This window comes from Athene noctua, chromosome 3, assembly GCF_965140245.1.
Source record: "Athene noctua chromosome 3, bAthNoc1.hap1.1, whole genome shotgun sequence".
NCBI lineage: Eukaryota > Metazoa > Chordata > Aves > Strigiformes > Strigidae > Athene > Athene noctua.
Window position 1 is genome coordinate 11,106,006 of NC_134039.1, and position 21,667 is coordinate 11,127,672.

Consider the following 21,667-nt stretch of genomic DNA (forward strand, 5'->3'; position numbering starts at 1 on the left):
TTTAGTAATGCGGAAACAGCGGGACATATGAATGCCATGGGAAGCAGTAGCCCATAACATTCCCAGAAAGTATCCATCCCCACTGGAAGCTTCTTCCCCATGTAGCTATGAAAACACAATTTTTCTTTTCCAGTGATCAGGCCATTAAACTCTGAGGGTGGGACTAAATTCTCTTGACAGTGACCTCTGCAGGACTGCTGATATAGTATAACACCAGGCTGGTTTGATCTCACCAGTGTGGGGCAGCTGGAGCACGGGAGGTGTTTGGTCAGGATGGCGTAACTGTAATAACTTGGGGAAGGGGCTGGAGCTGCTTCATGGCCTCTGAGAGGGACCCAAGGCTGAGATCCAGCACTGTGGGGTGAGGCAGGAAGGGAAATGGGCAATCTCCTCCTGTATCCATCATTGCCTCTGTTGTAAATTGATATCTATATTACTAACCCCTGTAATTCAAAAATGATGATTTACACAAAATGGACTTAGTTCTAACTTGATTTTTGAGCTCTGAGAACATATCTTGAGACCTCTCTCTAATGGACAGTGTTAGAGATACAGTTAGCTTGGAGATTCAGATAATGAAAGCTGAGATCTTTCACCCCCAAGAGTGGAGGTTTTAATTAAAAGAAGAAAGAAATTTGGAGTGACTTCTGCTAATTTCAAGGGATCTGGCAATACTGTACTCCTGCAGTCTCTATTAGGTGTTGCACCTAATGCTACCCTCAGTCATCAAGGCAAAATCTGTTCTGAGTTTTTAATACTTGCTAAAAAGTGTGTTAGAAATGTCCTAGTACAATGCTTTGAAAGAAATGCAAAGTGAACGGCTACCCCTCCTCTACCAGCACAGAAGAACTCCAGCAGATATGTGGTTGTTGTATGACAGGATGTGTCCATGTAGGAGAGACTCAACCTCTGTGCTGGTCATAAACTTGAGGAGAAGTAGGGAAGCACTAACCTGCTGCAAGGGCTTTGCAGCTGCAAGTGGATGATGAGGTGAATTCAGCAAAGGCATGTCTAATCTCTAGCCATGGATTCATCTAATTTCTACGGGCTCTAAAATGAAGACACCAATGTTAATAGTTCAGGTATGAATCCAGTCTTAAACATGTGATGGCCCAGATCTTCCAAAACCAGTTAGGTTAGGAATTAGGTTCCATCAACAAAAAAGAGCTCAGAAATCATGAAGTCCCATAAAATAAGTACAGAATTCCTAATAGCTGTCTTTTGAGGGCATATATTATCAAAATTTCAAGCTCTACTAAAAAACACAGATTGAAAAACTGCTCAAAATAAACAACTAAACCAAAAAATGCCCCTATTCTCCTTTCTCAGGTAACCATTTGTCTCCAGAAGTTGGAACTTTAAATAAAACATCAGCTACTGTGAGAATCTTGATGCAATGGCAACATTTAGCAATACTGAGGATACAAAATGTTTTGAACCATGTGAAACTATGAAGATTAAACACTAGATGGAGTAGTTGGACTAGAATGAAATTGAGATTTGTAAAGCAACTCTAGTAACAGACCCATTGTAAATATTTTGAAATCAGGGGCTTAGTAGCAAGGCACAGCATGTGCGAGCATGTTTCTCCAGGAGCGCCAGTTCAGGGAGTTGGACATATGCTGCTGAATTCTTGCTGTGAAAACAGCCACCAGAAGGGTTCTCCCTTCAGCTTCTCTGCTGTGAGGTCCTGAAGCCTCATCACAGAGGCAACGGGTTGGCTCTGCACATTGCTGAGCTGCAGGCACCTCTCAAATAAACAGCAAACCAGCTTCACACTCTGCAGGAAGCTGTTCTGCTGTCTCAGGTGTAAGAAAGAACCTCTTTCCTCCCTGTCGTCTTTTTTTTTTTTTTTTTCCTTTTTCCTACCCTTAGGTTGCGGCGATAATCTGAGGGGCATTGGTGCTCCTGCCTTAAGCATGCCTTGTGGCCACCCTGCAGCTTGTCTCTTCATTCCCAACCCCTGCATCATTCCCTCCATTTTGTGGGCACCACTGTTTGTGCAGCTGCTCTCTAAGCCAGGTGGGAGATTTGGTACAGTGGAAGTCCCCTGGCCAAAAAAAATTATAGGATATAGTTGAGGTACCCATGTGATCTCTCAAGCAGTTCTGCTATCTCCAGGGGAGGGATGCTGAGGCAGGGATGTGGGAGGGAAGCAGGGGATAATGGCTACCAAAGAGAGGTCCATGTTATCATAGCCTCTGCAAGATGTAGAAAGCCCAGTCAGGGCCCTGGATCCCATTGCTCTGTGAATCTACACAGAGGCAGAAAACAACACCCTGACGTATCAGTACAAGGTGAAGGTAAAGCAGCACCTCAGCATGCCTGAGCCGAGCCTTTGACAGGGGGAGACTTTACACCCACTCTCCACCTTTGTGAGTGGCTACGCAGAGTGGCCAAATGGCCCCGGGCTCTGGATGCCAGCCCCACATTGCCACAGTGCTCTCCACGGAGTGACTGTGGCAAGGGCGCTGGCAGCCCCCTGTGCCTGATCTCTGTCAAAAGCTTTCCAGCCCCGAATCCTCTGAACTTACAGCTCCAGGCACACCCACATCCCAGTGCCTCATCAGGCAGAGGGTACAATGTGCGGTCTGTTTGTGAAATGGGGCTCTGGAGGCCTAAAACAAATTGTCCCTGGGGCCCAGGACAGTAGTGGTCATTCTCTCCCCGAGTCGGCCCCGTGAGGACACAGCATCTCTAAAGAGCAGCAGTTGGTGAATGGGCTTTTGACCTTTTCAACTTATTGTATTGGTATCTAGCCAAACAATTTAAGTTCATCTGTAGCGTGCGACACTCAGGAAACTGAGGAATGACATGCATGCTGTTTCCTACCAAGTAATAAACTGCCTTTTGTGATGGAGTGAATGAGGGCTTTGCTGCTGATGGCCAGATGCCCCCCTGTGCTGTGCAAGCACTGTGAGGAGCAAAGAAAATCTTAAAGGCCTTGAGAAGCTCAAACTAGAGGGAGGTACAGAAAAAACCCTTCCCTCTTTCTTCTCTGTAGATCACAAGTAGATCATTGCAATGTTTCTTCATGGATGAAATCCTGACCTCACTGCAGCAGGGGTTTTGACACTGACACCAGCGGGGCCACCATTTCACTCCATGTAGTATGGGGTCTTCTTAAGACCGAAAACAACAAAACAAAAGCTTCTCCAGGGCTGCTGAACACTGTGTGTCAGCTCCTCTGAGTCTTCCGCAGTTGATTTTCAGGCCCAAATTTCCTCCAGGGGTTTTTCTATTCCTTCCAGGGGACAGAAGCCAAGACCTCAGTGTGCTGTGGCCATGGCTCCAGTGTGAGCCTAACAGAAAGGTTAGGTGGTAAAACCAGCAACAACTTAAATCTAAAAGGTTTTTCTCAAAGAAAATAAAGTAATATTTTCATATTCAAATTATAGTGCTCAGGAAAACATCAACTAAACTGAGGTAGATTTTCTTGGATTTGTGCTTAAGTGACTGGAAAAATAGGATTTTTGGCTACTTGTTACGTTACACATTGACATGATGGCATGTCTGAGGTCAGGTACCCACTGGCCACAGTCATCAAGCCTACAGTTGTCAGTGATCCCTTTCTTAAGACCTAGGAGGCACTGCTGCTGATCAGTGAAGATACCTGGTGAGATGGAATTGAATTTCTGTACTAAAGAAAATCTTTCCTGTGAGAGGGATCAGACTCTGGATCAATTGCCCAGAGAGGTTGTGGAGTCTCCAACTGTGGAGATACTCAAAACTCGACTGGACACAGTCCTGAGCAATCTACACTAGCAAACCCTGCCTGAGCAGGCTGCTGAACTAGATGATCTCCAGAGGCCTCGTCCAACCTCAACAACTCTGAGATTTTGTGATTTTATGATTCTGTGATTTAGAACAACCACGTTTTTATTTGTACAAACCTGGGCTGCCTTTTTAGTGCAGATCCACATTTCTCTTTGGATGTCTGACCAACATCTGCTCACAGCCCTGGAAACTGTGCAGGTGGCTTTGCAGGTGACTGTGCAGTGGCTTGGCAGAAGCTTATCGCACAGGGTGCCCAGCTGCTCGCTTTGCCAACCTCCTTTCAAGATGCTCATAAATACGGCATTCACTTTCTCATGACAGGGGTCCCTACAGGTAGAACGCTTAATTCCCATGTTGATCCTGGGGAAATATTCTTGTCTACACAGACAAGCTTCCATTATGTACTTGCAGTACTGGAGTCACCAATTACAATACAAAACCTGTTCACAACATGTATCCTGCTTCCATCTTTTTCAAAGGTTTATGTAGTGCACAATCTTTATGTTGGTGCTCTTCACAAGGGTTAATCTTGCATCCTTCTCATTCTTCCTTTCTGTCTGTCTTCCTGTTGTGAAAGTCCTCAGTCCAGTGGCCACCAGAGGCAAGTCTCTACTTTTGAGTTATTTGGATTGGATAGTGTGGGTGGCTGACCGACACATGAATTTTAGCAAGTCTTTATGTCATATTTCTTCCCCCAAACCCTGTGGGATCAAAATCTCTCTTTCTCACAGGAAAAGGATATAAACCTGACCCACATTGAGTCTCGACCTTCCCGTCTCAACAAAGATGAGTATGAATTTTTCATTAACTTGGAAGGCAAGAATGTCCCAGCACTGGACAAGATCATCAAGTCCTTGAGAAATGATAATGGAGCAACAGTCCATGAACTTTCACGAACAAAGAAGAAGGACACAGGTAAGGATACATTGACTATGATAACATTGACAAAGCATATTTATGTCACACACTTAAATGACTTTTTCCTGCAGCAAAGGAGGTGCTCTTGGATCTGTATGGGTGCATTTCCCTCCCTCCCTCTGCCTATTTTGCCTGTGTTGTAAGCTTTTTCATTTGGAGATTTTCTCTCAGTGTAAATTGCCACGCTCCACATTTTGCCATGTTTCTGACTAGGTCTCTTGGGAACTGGTGTTATGGTGTTATGTTGTCATCTGTCTGGTTGGTTGGCAGCACTCACAGTCTCTTAGATGCTTTGTTGTGGTAGCTTGTTACACTACCTGCAGAAGTTAACAGGGATCAAAGGATGATTGGGGTTACAGACTAAGAGCTTAGCTTGTAAATACCTAAGCAGTGGTGAAGGAAGTTGTAGGTACATCTATTTTCTGCTCCCAGCCTCTGCCCTATATTATATGCCCTATAAATGGACAGCATTTATATACACAGCTTTTGGCAAGTCATGCAGGGTGGCAAATTTTGTTCTTGATGTACATCTGTAGTGTGAAGGAACAACAGGAGTGCAAGTGAGACCTATACCACCGTGTTTAATGCAGATAGGTTAGCTTATCAAGCCCAAGGACATGTCCCTCTATCTCTGCCTACCATCCCATAGCCTTTGGATCACTGAGCACTGAAAGCCATTGCAGGGCTTGAACACTTTTAGCCTTTTCTTATGTTCTCTGCCCGAACCAAAGAACTTAGAAGAGAGACGACAAGGATCTCCATGTGGGGTGCACCACATCTGTCTAGTTACTGTATGCCTTGATTCAAAAAACCCACGGGAACTCAATCACAATCTAAAAGGGCAAACAGTTCCAGCAAAATCTGCAGCTGCATGCATGGACTTGGCTTGCAGATGGTAGATCAATTACCCTGAGAAATCCAGGCCTTGATCTGCCTCTTATTCCCTCACACCCTATCCCCATAACAAATCCGTGTCTGTTCAGTTCCCAACAGAGTCAAGCCCCTATAGTGCCATTTAGTGGAAAAACGTCACCTATTGAACACTGCCTTTCACCTTCCTAAGGGAGGATGACTCCCTGGAGTCCCCAGGGAGGTCACCAAGAGCGTGCCCTGGAGACATTTACAATGCCTGTGCGTTGTGCATCCCAGCTGGGGTACTGTCCTATTTTGAACATTTATCCCAGAGATGACTTACATGAAAAGATGTATTTTAACTTCTAAGTGATACACAGACCCTGTGAACCCTGTCAGACTTCACCATTTTGTGTAGTGAGTCCATTCAGAGTCAGTCCACATACGGCAAGCACTGGCAGGTGAGTACATGATGATTGTGATAAAGCATCTTAAAAATAAACATAAATTTTTAAATCAGAAGATAGGGACGAAAGTGCTGCAAGGGGTTATGTGGTCTGTCCCCTGGCAAAAGGCGGGACCAGCTAAACCACCATCTGCCCTGAACAGTGATGTCCTGGGCTGCCCAGCTCTGCCCTGCGGGGCTGTCCTGCTCTGACCAGTCTTCCTTGCTGCACTGAGAGCTGATGGCTTCTCCCCCTGCCTGCCTCGGACATGGGGAACAGAAGATACTCTTCCGCCTCAGACCAGCCATTTCGGTCTCAGGTGACAGTATCCTGCTCAACCTCAGCCCTCCCTTCTTGGGGCACCTGATTTCTGGGCTCATTGCTCTTGTGGTCTTCTCTGGAGTGTCTCCAGTAGGTTAGATAAAACCTAGATATAACTATGGGCTATAAGGACGCTATTGCTCTGGTAAGCAATTCATTAACCATTTATTAAACTAGTGCTTGTTCATTTGTTGCTTATTAGATAGATCCTTCACACAAAGTCCAGATGCCTTCCAGGTTCTCCTTATTCAGGTAGGAACTGATGGTAAAGGGCACTATAAAAAAACAAAAAGTGACAATGAAGTGCTGTCTCAGTGCTTTTCCCCACAACGAATATCTCCGGAACCTCACAAATCATGCTGGCACAAACCTTGTGCAGCAGAGGCAACAAGAACCCAGTCCTGTGCAAGGCCTGGTATGGAGTGGCGCCATCCTCATGGGGCAGAGGGAGGGATTGCTCTCCTGCACTTGTCGGGGTTGGTATGTCCCTCTGAACACCTCAATTTACATTCCAATTTTGGTCTCGTGGGCCCTGGCTGCTGGCTGCTGCAGCCCCATCCTTGTGGGACACTTGCACCTCTGGGCTGAGATGAGAGGAGGGGAGGAAAAGTCCCCATGGGGTGACCATCCCCCCCCACTCCCTGCTCTCCCTCACACAGGTACATGTGAGTGCAACACCATCCGTCTCCCCACTTTTTGGCTTGTGGATGCCCCTCACTCCTGCTATTGAGACTAGGGAGGCTCTGCCACCCACTTTGATGGGAGGAGGAATAACTCTCTGTTCCTGTAAGAAATTCGTTGGAGGTCAGTTGTAATTCTGTCTTCAGAGAGAAATACAGAAAGATTTTGTGAGTCGTCCATGTTCCTAATTCTCAGAGATTTGCTGGAGTTTAGGCTGCTCAGTACAGTGGTGGCTGTCCAGCACCCAGTCTGAGACATACTTAAATGCCTCTTCAGATAACAGATGTGATTTTAATAGGATTTCAGACTTTAAATACTTTAGGTCTGGATCTTCCTCTTCCTTCCTAGGAACAACATGAAAGGACATTAATACCTTCTTGAGATCAGTGCTGGTAATCCTTTTACCATTTCCTTTGTGTCCTATCCATGACATTACATTTGAAGATGAAAAAGAGGAAGGCAGCTACTCTTTGGAGTCAGTTCTCTCCATTCATGAGATGAAGGCACAAAAGGTTGATTAGGTGATTTATGATCATGTCAAATCAAAGAGGTTTTCTTTTGGGGGCTTTTTTATTTCCAGAAGAAAGCTACAGGCTTAGAAGGGCTTCCCATTATTTCTGTTTTTCTAATTATTATTAAGAAGTTAAAGTTGTGTACAAGCATAGGCCAGAGTCAGCTAGAGATACAGCTCTAAATATCAGCCATAAAAGGCTTGTGAGTGAAATTCTGACCTCACAGAAGTCAAAACTCCTGTGGTCAGCGGTAGGATTAGGATTTCACTGCATGTTACTGTGTTGATCAAAGGTTTTTTGAGCTAGATTATCCTGTCAGTGCTGTAGAAAGGGAGTTGATCCTCTTCTGTCTGAGAGGATAACTTGTGTTTGTTTGCTGGCTTCAGTAATTCAGAAATAGTATGAAGTGGGAGCAATTTATTTCCAAGGAAAGAGAGGAAGATTGATATTTCTTTTTGCCCTTTGTCTTTTTGTCTTTTTTCTTTTCTTTTCTTTTCTTTTTTTTTTTTTTTTTTTTAATTTCAACTTCTCTTATGAGCAATAAGGGTCCAGTCAAACTGAAATCCCCAAAGAGCCATATTTTGAAAGATCAAACAAGCCCTGCTTAGGGGATGAACTGTGGGTGGCAAATTCTGGGCTGAGGCAGCTACAAGGGCAGAGTGAGATGGGAACAGCCTGAGCTGTAGAAAGTGTGGTAAGATGATGTCCTTCATCAGTGATGGCATTAACAAATAACAGGCCTTGTGGTGCCTTTTAGGTCATCTTGCCTTTCAAGTGTATCCTTCTGGCAAATCTGGTCATAATCCACAGATGCTCTCATGTGAAATTTTATTCCTAAAACACAGAATGAGAGCGATATGTTTCCAGGGAGCAAAAACTCAAGAGACATGGTTTATGGGGCTGTTGTCACACTCTTCTCAGTGGGCAGGTAGAGGCTAGGAAGGTTTTCTCCTGGAGGCAGTCTGGGCTCCCATGTGACTAATTCGTTCCCTGCTGTCTAAAGGTACTCTCAGTCCTTCCTTGCTAAGGGTTCATTTTGCTCATGCTCATGACTTGAGAAAAAAGAACCAATCCTATTTTGCTCACTTTCCTGTAGGAAACACACAGTGCCATTCTTAGGGCACAGCTTTGTTGACAGTCGGAGGAAATTTCTGTATTCTGCCCCTTCTGTGTAGTTCAGTGTTAAACATGTGTAAGGGCTTTATTTGGCACAGGATAAATTAATGGCTTTTGCTTTTTGGTCTGGTCAATTTAACTGCTTTTAGGGTCTTTCCTCAATGAAATGCAAAGTGTAATTTTGGTTTCTCTTTGACAAACCCAAACAGTTACAAATACCAGATTTGGCTCAACAGTGTAATTTTAGCTAAGAGCAGGCCAGCAAAATGCTCTAAATCCAAAGGTAGTTTTAGAGCTTCAGATGAGATGGGTTAACAGTCACTGGGCCCAAAATGCTTTGTAAAGATGGGAAGATTTGTTGTGAAAACACAGTGCATCTCTTCATGGCTCTTTTTGGAAACAAGCTGGGTATCTGCAGTCCACTTGCCGCCCATGAATAAACAGAATTAAATATTATTCTTTTGCAACATTAGGGAAATGCAGACAATTTATGGCATTTCTGAGACAGGCTGGGAGCTGTGGTTCTGTAGGACCCTTGTTTGCTAAACCCTGAGGCTGGCCAAAGTATTCGGGACTGCTTAAAAAAGGGCTAAACCTGGGCCTTGAACTGCTATAAATTGCATAGACCTGTCTTTGACCCTCCTCACAATGGTCCGAATGGAGGAGTTCTGCAGAAGTCATCACTGCCCCTGCTTTGCTGCCTCTCATATAAATGGCTTATTAGCATTCTGCTAAGCATTTGACCCCATCGTAATTTGGTCACCACTTGGGTGTCCAGCATGATCCCATAAATGCTGCTGTTTCACTTACAGACAAATCAATATTTATTACTGATCAGCCCACGTTTGCTCTTCAGACCTTCACAGAGGCCCAGTGTTGCAACAGCTTGCCCTGGCAATTCATTAATGGTGGTGCAGACAGACAGCAAGTCTGGCGGAGTAGCTGGAGGAGGATGTTGCAAACAAAATATGGGATAGAATCAGCCAGGGGGTAATTTGATTTGATCTTTTAAATAGTTGCTGGGAGGGCTGGGGACAGCCTCCTGGCACACCACAGCTAGGCAGAAGACCCAGTAGCTCTTTTGCACCTTGGTCCCTGATGAAGGGGCTGTATGAACTTGGTGCAGTTCCTGCTGTGGGGCTGTGCTCAGGACCTTCGATCCTTGTTTCCACAAGAACTGAGAAGGCTCAGGACTTTCTAGGACCTGACAACATTAGCCATGTTGTAGCAAATAGAACTAAGCATCCTCAGGATTTCCCTTTCACAGGCTGCCCCTTTCATACAGATCTGCAAGCTCAGAGCTGCTCTCTCTCAGCTACTGCTGATGTGTAAGAGGACCTGGGAGAAGGGCAGAGATCTGCTGAAAATAGGGTCTGCATGCCTAGAGAATAAAGTGCTCCTCCTGTGTAGGGGAAAAACAAGCCACCCATCCCCATGCCCAGGACTGACACCACATCAGCTCAGGAGTCAGTCTTTTCCCAAAGTTTATCATGAGCTCTGCAGCAAGTACTCTGGTGATCTTGAGAATAAAATGTACTTAATGAAAGTAAGTCACTGTTATATATTCATTTTATCCCTTCTTGAAGTTGCAAGGATTCAAACACTGTCCACCTAGACTCTTCTGATTCAGGGCAGCAAAACTGTACAGGCGTCACTGCTGAAATCCACTGCAGACTTCAGCCCCCACCAAAGTGTCTGCACAGCTTGGACACTTCAGGTCATGGTGCGTCTCTGAGAATAGTGGTTATTCACTCTAACACTGGCAAATTCTTTGCTGTGGGGCTGCCAGACAGGTGTTTTTGTTTTTTGTTTTTTTGTTCTAGTGCCTAATCCCAAAACATTTATCAGTGAGCCTCACCCCAGTCTGATAGTGGGGAGCCTGAAACATAGAACAGTGAAGTGATTCTCCCACCATCACACAAAGCTCAGTGGCAGAGCTAGAAAATAAACCCCACACCTAGTTGCTCATATAGAATACAGGGGCAGGGTGGCTGGATGTGCTCAGCCTTCACCTGGTGTGAGTGAGTAGTGACTTCTCTCTAGGACTCAAACACACCTTTTTCGATTCAACCCCTCTGACTAGTTTAACTCAAGGGGTTGGAGGTGCAGGAAGGTTGCTAACAGCAAGGTGAGAGAGTATTCCTGGAGAAACTAGAAAGGTAGTGGTATACCCAGCAGCACATCAAGTCTTTTGGGAAGATCTTCCTGGGACTGCTGCTGCCATCTAGTGACTTGTTCAGGTCTGGTTTTCAGGGCAAAGCAGAAGGGTGTGCCTCTCGGAAAGCGGGGGACGAAAACGCACTTGTGCCGGGCGGGAGAAGGGGAGCTCTGCCCAGCCGGGGGTTCTGCCCAGCCGGCTTTCTGCAGCCCGGGGAGCCCGGGAGGCCCAGGATGCCCTCGGCTGGCAGCCACCAGCTGCCTGCTCTCCCTGGCCTGCCTGAAATGTGAGGGCTCCCAGCGCGGAGTGTTGGATGGAGCCAGGCTGTTGGTGGGACAGTAAGTCAGGGGGAGCGAGCACCCTGCGTGGGGGCTGAGCTGCGGCCGCCCAAAGCGTGCCCCGTAAATCTGCTGTTACTGCTCTGGCCCCTCCGTGCAGGTGCCTCGCAGAAAGCCAGCGCCACAAGTGCCTCCGTGTTGTCAGGCTCAGCAGACAGCAAGGCTGAATAGTCCTGGAGACAGTGATCTTCTTATCCCCTAGGTGGTCCATCAGGTCTGGGATGAGCCTCATCAGCAAGACACGGCAGGGAGCTCCTGCAGCAGCTGCCGGATGGGGATCAGGTTCACTTGGCACAAACCCCAAAATCGGGCGGGGATGTAGGCTGAGTGGCAGTGCTCCCATCTGAGCAGAGCCACACGGGGGAACGAGCTGCTTTCCAAAAACTGACTGAGCAAGTGACACCCATTTGTGCAAGAAAGTCACTAAACAAACTTCAAACATTTTATTGATGGAGAGACTACTTGGACCAGCAAAATTTTGGGTGATACTGGCTTTCAAGTCTATGTTGCTGACTTGAGTGTGGGGAGCATATGGGACATGATTGAATGGCCTGAGCACGGGGTATGTCCTTAGATGGAGGTCTTGTGCCCTTTCCTTAGAAAAAAGTATGGTAGAACTGGAAGTGCTGCAGAGAAAAGTGATGAGAGTGCTCAAAGACAGCCTATGATTTCTGTGCCTGAAATACAGAGGCAAAGTCTCAGGAAGATGGATGGTACATGGAGAACCTGACAGGGAACTATAAAATCCTAGGTGGCCAGGAGAAGGTGAGTAACAACAAATGATGTTTGTATGCAGGAACTAATTAACATCAAATGAAATAATCGAGTTTAAAACAAAAGGGAGTAATATTTCATATCACATGTAAAGAAATGATAGAGCTCAGAGCTGCAGAGTTTCCTGGAGTCCGATGTGTAGATGGGCTCAAAAAGCAAGTAGTTATATTTGTGAGAAGGTCATCACAGGCTATTAAATTCAGGAATGGCTACAGCCTCTGACTCCAGCAGGAAGTAAGGGAAGGGACAATGAAAAGAGGTAGGCAGCTAGGGTCAAAGGGACAAAAATGTAAGAATGGGGCAGCAAGCTGAACCCAGCAGCACTGGCAGCTCCCAAGATGTGCTCAGCTGCCAGTGGTACCTAGTGGTGGCACCTACTGATGCACTTCCTGAAGTGATGATGGGGAAAGGGCCCGTGGTCTCTGTGCTCCCTGCATTATTTCCCTGTCTCAATACTGCAGAGGGCTGCGGTGGCTAGTCCTGGTGGTGGCTGACAAGGGGGTCTCTGGCTTGATATGCAACTGGATCCTCTTGGAGGAGATGGAAGAGGGAACCGCATCCTGGTACAGCCACTGCATGTCTGTGCCAAGACTCTTGCTGTTGAGGGGACATGTGGCAGGGGACTGCTTGGACCGCTGGATGAATACACTCATGGCTCCAGGAAGGAGGTTTTACCTGGGATGATGGCTCCATGTACCTCACGAGCTGCAAAGGGCTTCTCCTTTTAGTGCACTTGCCATGAAGACACTTGCCTTCTGCTTTCCTCTGTCTGAACAGACCATATCTGGAAAACCCTGTGATTCTTCCTTGCCCTCTGCCTTATGTCCTTCTGTAAAGGGAGAGACACATGGGCATTACTTGCTGTGTAGTCAGTGTGATCGCATTTCACATCCTGCCTGCACCATAGGCAGTGTGTATACTATGTGAGTTACAAGGTGATAGAGAACCAGGCACAGAAAGCTAATTAAATTAATGCATGATTATATAATGACTACAGTAATACAATGCTAGTCTGAGGTATCAGTGTGCCATTTATAATTTTATTTCAGCATCCTAGGTCTTAGAAAGAGATATTCATAGGGGGAAATAATCCTGTATCCTTATTGTGAGGTTTCTCACTGTTCCTTTGAAAGGTCTGATTCTAACTACTGTGAAAGGAAGGATAATCTGGAAAGATTCCTACATTTTGGTAAGCCAGGAGACCAGAATAATAAACAGAAAATCATAAACATTACAAGCCAGCTCTGTGCCAAGGGCTAGACGTTCCTGATGTTCTGTATTCTTACAATAGTGCAAACCAGCCACAAATTCAGGACAATTTGCAGGGTTTGCTCTTGCCTCTGACTACAGGGAAAGACCACTGCTATCAGAAAAATTTAACCCCTTACATGTGTTTCTTTATATTTATGATGAAAAAATCGAAAGACAATAAGAAGGCCCCAAACCAAGTAATGAAGAAACATACCAGTCTCTATTTCTTTTCTGTTTTGCAGTGCCATGGTTCCCAAGAAGTATCCAGGAGCTGGACAGGTTTGCCAATCAGATCCTCAGCTATGGAGCAGAACTGGATGCTGATCATCCTGTAAGAAACAGACCTTCATTTTTTTAACATGTTTCTAGTTATTGGGACAGAGGTTTCTCTCGTTTAGATTTGCTCTGCTTTAAGACAGAACTAGTAGACTAAGTCTCACATGGTATAGGACAAGAAGGGTACCATATTTCTACAGTTAGAATCACCCCAATCCCTGGTTATGAAGAAAATCAACCAAAGGTTCCTTTAATTTGAGAAAATACTAGGAGACCTTAAAAGTCATAGTGGTCATCAGAGAACAAGGTCACCAAAAGAGCACCTCTAGTTTCTCAGGTGGCTCTGATGTGGTGACTTCAGACTCATTTAGTGAATCACTAGCAACAAAAACTCCAGAAGCAACACATCATAGCCCAGAGATAGGAAGACTGCTTTTTTCATCCTTGATTACATACACACGACTGAGCTTAGTGCCTTGTTATGTGGTTGTTAAATCTGACGTAATTCTTTTATGGTGAGACACAACAAGAGGAAAGGTCCTTGTTCCAAAAAGTTTGTGATTTAAATGGTAGGGTCAGAAAGTTTTGTTCATTGGCACAGCTGACAAAAAAAAAATTTGTTCAGCAGTTTTTCAGCTCTTCCAGATACACGAATATTTTCTGCCTCTATTCCCTCTCCAAGCAAACAACAACTTATTTTCATTTGTCAAAACACACTGAGTTTCATGCAGTGAAACAGAAATTGCTGCTATTAGTTTAATTGAGATAGGGTGATTATAAATAAATTACATGCAGCGCAACAAAAATTGCTGCTATTAGTTTAATTGAGATGGGGTGATTAGTCATTCACTACCTATTGCTTAATTCGAGATGTGTTATGTATCATGTACAATGATTCATGATGTTCAGTGTGGTCATGTGAAAAGCAGAATGAAAGGAGGTACAGTGAGTCAATGGCCCCCTTGTGTGTCATGCGGGAATAGACCAAGATTGTATTTGAAAAAAGAAACCAAAAAGAAAGATATTAAAAGGAATGAAGCATCTCTGCTCCAGTTCCTAGAATTAGTTAGTGAACAGCTTATGCCTTAAAAAGGAAACCCAGCTTCTGGGGTAAATAGGTGTGATAGTAAAGGGAATTAAAGGACCCTGTGATTTTAGTAGTTAAGTGGTACGGAATTTAATCACAAATACCTCTATGCCAAGTTAATCTTGGACATTTTTTAGGCCATTGTCTGCCTCTTTTTGACTCACAGTCTTAGATCTCCACTCTGCTTCAGCTGTTTCCTGTACTTGGTTGTGTTTCGTGGTCCCTCAGGCCAGTTGTTGCTATTTGCCCTACAGAAGTGTGTCCTAGCTTGGAAGGACGTTTCTCTACTTTAGCTGGTGAAGACACTCCTAGCCCTGAGGAACTTTTAGTCTAAATAGCAGGCACACTGGGATAGGATAATGGTTATCCTAGATGAAGGTTTAGGGATTATATTTCTTATCCCTATTTTTATTGGTAATTAACTGCAAAGGTCAAGCTCCCAACCACAAGGTCTATTAGACATTCTCTGTAGTAATTAAATCCCTTGAAATGGTTGAATTTGTAGTGCAATTAGGGCTTTTTGGCCTGCTAAGTGCCTACTGTTCTTCTAACTGTTTGAAAATGAGCAGCTTTAAGCATGGTTCATGCTGAAAATCCGCCTAAAAAGTCTGACTGAGCTGATGTGTGTGTTTCTAATGTGTTTTAACTCTGCTCCTCTAGATCATCCCAGCTGTGCCAGGAACCGCACAAGCTTCATGAGAAACCAGGAGGACATGGTTATCTGAGTGCCATTAATTCAGCATATTGCTCTTGTGGGAGCACCTTGTTGGTGCTGTAAAGGGGCATGTTTCCCTTTTTTTGTAGCAAGTGGAAACGAAAAAAGGAAAGGACTTGTGTGGGCAGGACCTGCTGGGAGGCTGTGCCTGAATGGCTGCTCTGGTGGCCCTGCAGACTGGGAAGGAGTGGTGCCTTGTGTGCGCGGAGCCGGGCAGGATGGAGGCAGCTTCCCCAGTCACCCTCTTGCACTTCTTGGACTGGACCAGCCATGCCCGAGGGTGCTCAGGGAGAGGAAGGCTGTTCGCCAGTGACACTGCCACTGACCATCACTGTTTTTCTTTAGGGGTTCAAAGATCCTGTGTACCGTGCCCGGAGGAAAGAGTTTGCAGATATTGCCTACAACTACAGACAGTGAGTGCTCAGTGCATTAACAGAAAGCAAGCCCGCATCTCCTGCCCTCTCCTAAGGCTCTCACCCTGATGGCAAACCCTATTCCTCCTCAAGCATCCTCCTGCTGTTAGCTTTTCTCTGCCATGTGTTTAAATCTTCCTGTTCATGCATTTATCCCCAAATCGCAGTAAAACAAAACTAAATCACTCAAGGCACACCTTCAGAAGAGGACACTGCCTCCCTTCTTTCCCCACAACACCCCTCTTCCCCAGCTTTGTTGTCTAATTGAGCAGCAGACTCCATTGCTACTACAAAGACCTGAGCATTGAATAAAGCCGCTTCTGGTATTCTCCCCATTAAACCAGGGCTGGGGGAGGAGTGCCTATCATTTACATTAAAGCAGGAGCTGCACACACTATTAAAATAATGAATAACTTATGGTTCTGATGCTAATCTAGCGCCTGATACTCTACTTTTATCATGTCTGACCCAGCTGCAGTCTGCAATTTGGGCTCTCATTGACCAAGAAAAATAAATGGAGATGATAAATTCAGTTAGAACAGGCTTGCTTGATTGCTTTCAGTGATCAGATCTGGAAGAGATAAAATTCTGTTCCCAGAGCCCCTCACACATTTATATCAGTCCTTGTGGGCCTGATTCTTGCTGAGACTGGTAAAAATTGTGATTGCAGAGGATAAAGTAACATATGTTGTACATTTAGGGCTCCACTTTGTACAGGACTGTGATGAAAAGATAGCCCCTGAGCCAAAAAGCTAATAATCTAATCACAAAATGAGAGACAAAAAGTCAGGTGAAAAAAGTCAGGAGACCAGTTTGTAACTAGAATATTTGGATAAGATTTTGTGGCCGGATGTGGATGAATGTAATGCCAGTTTATAGGTATCCCACAAAAGATTTACCTTTCCTGCATAATGGATAGAAAATTCTGGTCTCTAGTTTGCAGGCTTTCACCAAATCCTACCTAGAAATGAGACAAAAAACATGTTAACCACTCCTTCCCCCAAGATTCAAACTGAAACCATTTTAGGATGATGAAACCATTATATTCCAAGATTTGACTAATTAATATTTAGTCTGTTATCCAGATACTCAGACACATTGGAAACAGAGTCTATACAGACCTGGACCTATGTGCCAAAAGCACCTTTTATGTAAAGTTCTTGGACTTTCCAATTAGGTCTTTTGGTAACAGAGCAGTAAAAAGGGTGCGACAGCCCATGTCTGGGCTTCGGGGGCCTGTGGTAAAGAAACATGTGTTTTTTGTGACTTTGGGTGTTGATTCAGGAAGGCCTGGATGGATCCATGGTTTTGCCCTGGGTGTTACACCTGGTGGACATGCCTTTCAGGGTCTACAATGGGAAGGAGAGATCAAGGGCGTGTCTCTAGCATGAAGGGACAGAGATGCAGAGACCTAGGCAGGAGGAGAGGGACAACCAAAGTTATCCGGCTTCACGGGAAGTGTCTGAAAAGGTAAATGTGCTTAGCTTGTGAAGGTGCTATCCAGCTACAAAGGTGAGGTGGGTCTATGGTGTTTTGTCTTGTACTCTTCTTCCCACCATCAATTCCATCCTCTTCTGTGTTCCTTCTTTTGCACCTATTTTGTCCGTTTTCCTCCCATTGTTTGCCTCTCTATTCTGCTTTTGCTCTTTTGCCTTCTTTCCCAATACATTTACCCATTGCTTTTGTTGAATTCCTTAATTTCCCTAACTTCTCTTTTCTTTGCTTTCTCTTCCCTCTGCTTTCATTTGCTTCTGGCTCTGTTGATCCCTAAAAATTTTTAATTGAAATTTGAAAGGTTTTTAAGCCATAGCTTTTCCCTGTAGCCTTGGAAGGCAGTTGAGGATTACTTAGGAGTGCTATAAGAACAACAATCCCGCAGCAATCCTCATAATTCAACATGCTGTTTAAAGCTCCACAGATTAAGGAGGGCTGCTACAGAGAGACAGAAAATGATGGTGCTCCAGAGGAGCTGCCCTGAGGCTCAAGGAAAAAATGAGGGAGTGGGAGATGGTGGGGTGTCATCAAGAGTTTAACAATGGGTCTCTGGGGCTTGGAAAGCTCCAGCATTATTCCAGCAGTGATGTTAACCCTATTAAGTTACTTAAAACCCTTTGATTTTTCAAAGCTGCTGGATTCACCTATGGCCCTATCATTATTGCTAAGGAATTGACTATTCACAGGAGGCCAAAGTACATTGCTTGTGATTGTCTAATTCCTGCTAGCTTCAACATGAGCTAAGCACATGGAGGCCTGAGGGTGGGATTTGACTAAAAATTACTCATTACAATTATAAAAAGTCAAACTGGCTGGAGTCTGCATCTGTTACAACATAAAGCACAGATCAGAATTTCTCTGCCCCTTCAACAAAGAGAGTTTTCTGGAGCTGATGGTTTCCCTGTTGTAACCAAAACAATTAATGTATAGTGTATTAGAGCAAGAAATACAACAGCTGTTCCATATCTAGAAAAGCAAATAACTTGAAACCAAGAGTCAGCAAATATTTTTAGAATAACATTTTGATAAGACAAAAGAGCACTGATTTATTTTTACCACAGTAATGCAAAGAGTTGCCCAGAGGCCAGTATCTCATGAGGTCAGTAGAGTCCTTTTCAACCTGTGCCTAGAGGCAAGTGAGGCTTCTTTTGCAACTGCATGTCAGATCAAAGGCATCTCCCTCCTGCACCAGTGGCTTCTGGCCAGCCAGTGTAAAGCTCCTGAGTATGATGCTGGTGGCATGGGACATTGTCACTCCTATGGAAGGTGTCCATTCTCTTTCCAGTGGCCAACCTATTCCTCGAGTCACCTACACAGAAGAAGAAAAGAAAACATGGGGCACTGTCTTCAGGGAGCTGAAGAGTCTCTATCCAACTCATGCTTGTTATGAACACAACCATGTATTCCCACTGCTGGAGAAGTACTGTGGCTACCAGGAGGACAACATTCCCCAGCTTGAAGATGTTTCAAAATTTTTGCAGAGTAAGTTTGAAGCATATAAAAGAACCAAATCAAATTAAAGACTTCAGCTGTCGGTAGGAGTGGTGCTTCCAGAGATGGAAAAGCAGTCCCTGCTTTATCACAAGCTCCCTGTTGTACTTGGGCACATCACTTAGCCTGTGTCCCAGGCCCCTCTCTAGAACTTTCAGGGGTACAATAGTACAGATGCTCAGATATGGTGATGGTGGTATGCATGGTAGAAAATTCCTTCTTCTTTCACAGTTAAACTCTGTTTAACAGAAGGAGAGCAAAGAAATCACTTAACAACCTTTTTCCACTGTGAGGAGTCTGGATAAAGATAAATCAAACTAGCTGTTTTTAAGATGCCATTTTTTTGTCCTTTCAGCCTGCACTGGATTTCGCCTGCGTCCTGTTGCAGGCTTGCTCTCCTCTCGGGATTTCTTGGCTGGGCTGGCTTTCCGCGTATTCCACTCTACGCAGTATATTCGCCATGCATCCAAACCAATGTACACACCAGAGCCGTAAGTACTCTGGCACAGAACATGCGTAAAGTTGCAGCAGACTAACAGCAGGGTCAGCCCAACTGATAATAACCACCATGGGACTCTGAAGCACTCCTGGGAACAGAGCTAATGAAGAGCAGCCAAGCAACTGCTCTCTGCTGAAAACTCTTTCAGAAGATTTCTAGTCTTTTTAACAAGCTGCATTCTCTTCTGCAAGTTCTTATGGGACAGATGAGACAGTTTTGCTACTGAAGGCATGCTTGCATGGTGGCTGGGACATGAGAGAGCACTGTACAAAGGCATTTAGCTTAGCTATTAGCACCCAAACAGTGGTGTGAAATTTAGTGCAGGAATGACTCAACATGTTTCAAGCAAGCTTCTGGCAGCGAGAAAGAGGAAGACCAGATCATTGATCCCTTCTCTGTTTCAGTGTTATGCTGTAATGTTTCTCTCTGTTCCTGTCCATTGTTGTTTTCCACTTGTTTTCAAAATGTTTTCATCCTCTATGTCGTTGCAATTCTTCTTCTTCTCCCATACCATTTTTTTTTTTTTTTTTGGTCTTACTTCTTCCCACATCCTCCTTTTCCCCTCCATTTTTCTATCCCTCATTATTCCAATTTCCCTCCCTGCTCACCCCATTCTCAACTTGCACAGACAGACTGAAATGTCTTCCACAGACCTGGCCCTCCTGGGAGCATCTTATTCTTCTTCCCTTTCCATCTCAGCAAATCACTTTGTCTTTGAAAAATCTAGCAGTCCCTAGGTGAGTTCTTCCCCAAACATGCCTGTCCAGCTCCCAACTTCAGCTTGCAATGAAAATAGTCCTACCTGAGGAAGGGTGAGCTTCCACCTCACACTGGGAGGCTGTGGGACTAAACAGGGACTAGAGTTGAGATCTTGAGTTATATGTTGACACCGTGGTGAATTGTTGTGGTAGCCTGAACTTCATCTAAAGAGGTTTCTTGTCCTTGAGACTGAAAAGTCCATGTTCTCTTTGATGGGGTGATTTCTGTCTGGGCTTTCCTGAGTGGGGCAGACAGTTGAATGGATGGTTTTCTTCCATAAGGAAAACCAAATAATGTATCAGCCTTCCTCTGAGGGATGTATGATGGTAAAAGCACTGAAAACCCTGGAGTGTGCAAGAGTTTCCATCACAAGAATAATTTTAGAGCAAAATATTTTCCTGTGAGACTTGAGCATTATTTGCTGGCAGGAGCAGATGCACTGCACTCTTGACCATGTGCTGACTCTATGGCATTCATCCAGCATTGCTGGACTTTTTCTGAATTAAAGTTATTCAGATGTCATGTTTTCCTGCAGTGATATTTGCCATGAGCTGCTAGGACATGTGCCTCTCTTTGCTGATCCCAGTTTTGCTCAGTTTTCCCAGGTAAGTTACTCAGTGGTTATATTCCTTATATAATTGAACACACCAGAGACTAAGTAATTCAGAGGATGAACCAAGAGCTATGAGGGGTGGGGTGGATTCACCTTTAAGCATACTGTTTAAGAGTGGCTGAGGCTGATTTATCTGTTGCTTGAAATCTTGACACAAATTACTTAGGTGAACTCATACACTCAAACTCCAAATGTCTGTCTTGTGTGAGTTGTTTTTTTACAGGCAAACCCTTTTCAAAGCCATCATCTAAAAACTTTTTTGAAGATGTTGATCCTTCTGAGCGAAATTAAATGGCTCATGAATCAGATGAATTATTGCCCCACCATGCAGTCCAAATGTTAGAGAAAGTGGAGAGGTTTTTTTGTTTTCTATTGAAGCCACAGAGGAGGCTGAGTGAAGTGAGGAACTGTCCCAGCTGCAAGCATGGGAGAAGGCTGGAGAGGAGCTTTCTCTTTAGTAGTGTTAACGTTTCTGAAAAGAAGCCAAACCTCAGTGAAGGGGTAAACTTTTTGCTGCATCTTACCAGAAAACATGAAAAGATACAAAGACTGAAAAGTCATAGAGAAGGAAGGAAGGAAGGAAGGAAGGAAGGAAGGAAGGAAGGAAGGAAGGAAGGAAGGAAGGAAGGAAGGAAGGAAGGAAGGAAGGAAAATGGACTTGATGTAACATCCTGCTCAGAAGATGATAGTCAACCTGATGCTATTAGTAACCTCTCAGTATTGCCCTCAGGCTCTGCCCTTTCACAGAACTGGCGTTTCCTTCAAGATAAGCTCTACCGCACCTTGTCTTATTAGGATTTGTCATAGTGGTGGCTGCTTCCATGCTTTTGATGTGTGTGTGTGTGTGGTGCTCTGATTTTTCTACTGTGCAGTTCTCACTGGAGCAAACTGAGAAAGGAACCTGGTTATATACAGTCTTGTGTGATTGTCCTCTGAATCCAGCTATTGCATGCCTTTGGGAAAGTCTCCATTAGCTCCCAAGGTATGAATAAGCTCTTTCAAATCATGCCCTGTCATTCAAAAAATATAACTCATTCAAGGCTCCTTGAAAACTTCTGCAATCAGGGCCCATCAAAACAAAGAGACATATTTGAGATGTGTGGCTGTGACTGATTTACCTCCTTTTGACCGTATCATTCTCTCAGATGTGCATTGTAGACTTGACCAAAAGCCTGT

At 44.6% G+C, this 21,667-nt stretch overlaps 1 protein-coding gene across 1 annotated transcript in view; it reads left to right on the forward strand.

The window, feature by feature from the left end:
* PAH (phenylalanine hydroxylase) overlaps positions 1-21,667 on the forward strand; it is a 37,421-nt gene that overhangs the window by 10,169 nt on the left and 5,585 nt on the right. The window contains exons 3-8 of the mRNA XM_074901254.1: positions 4,509-4,692; positions 13,387-13,475; positions 15,568-15,635; positions 18,415-18,611; positions 18,976-19,111; positions 20,414-20,483. Coding sequence (XP_074757355.1) covers positions 4,509-4,692; positions 13,387-13,475; positions 15,568-15,635; positions 18,415-18,611; positions 18,976-19,111; positions 20,414-20,483 — 744 coding nt within the window. The remainder of the gene's footprint in view (positions 1-4,508; positions 4,693-13,386; positions 13,476-15,567; positions 15,636-18,414; positions 18,612-18,975; positions 19,112-20,413; positions 20,484-21,667) is intronic.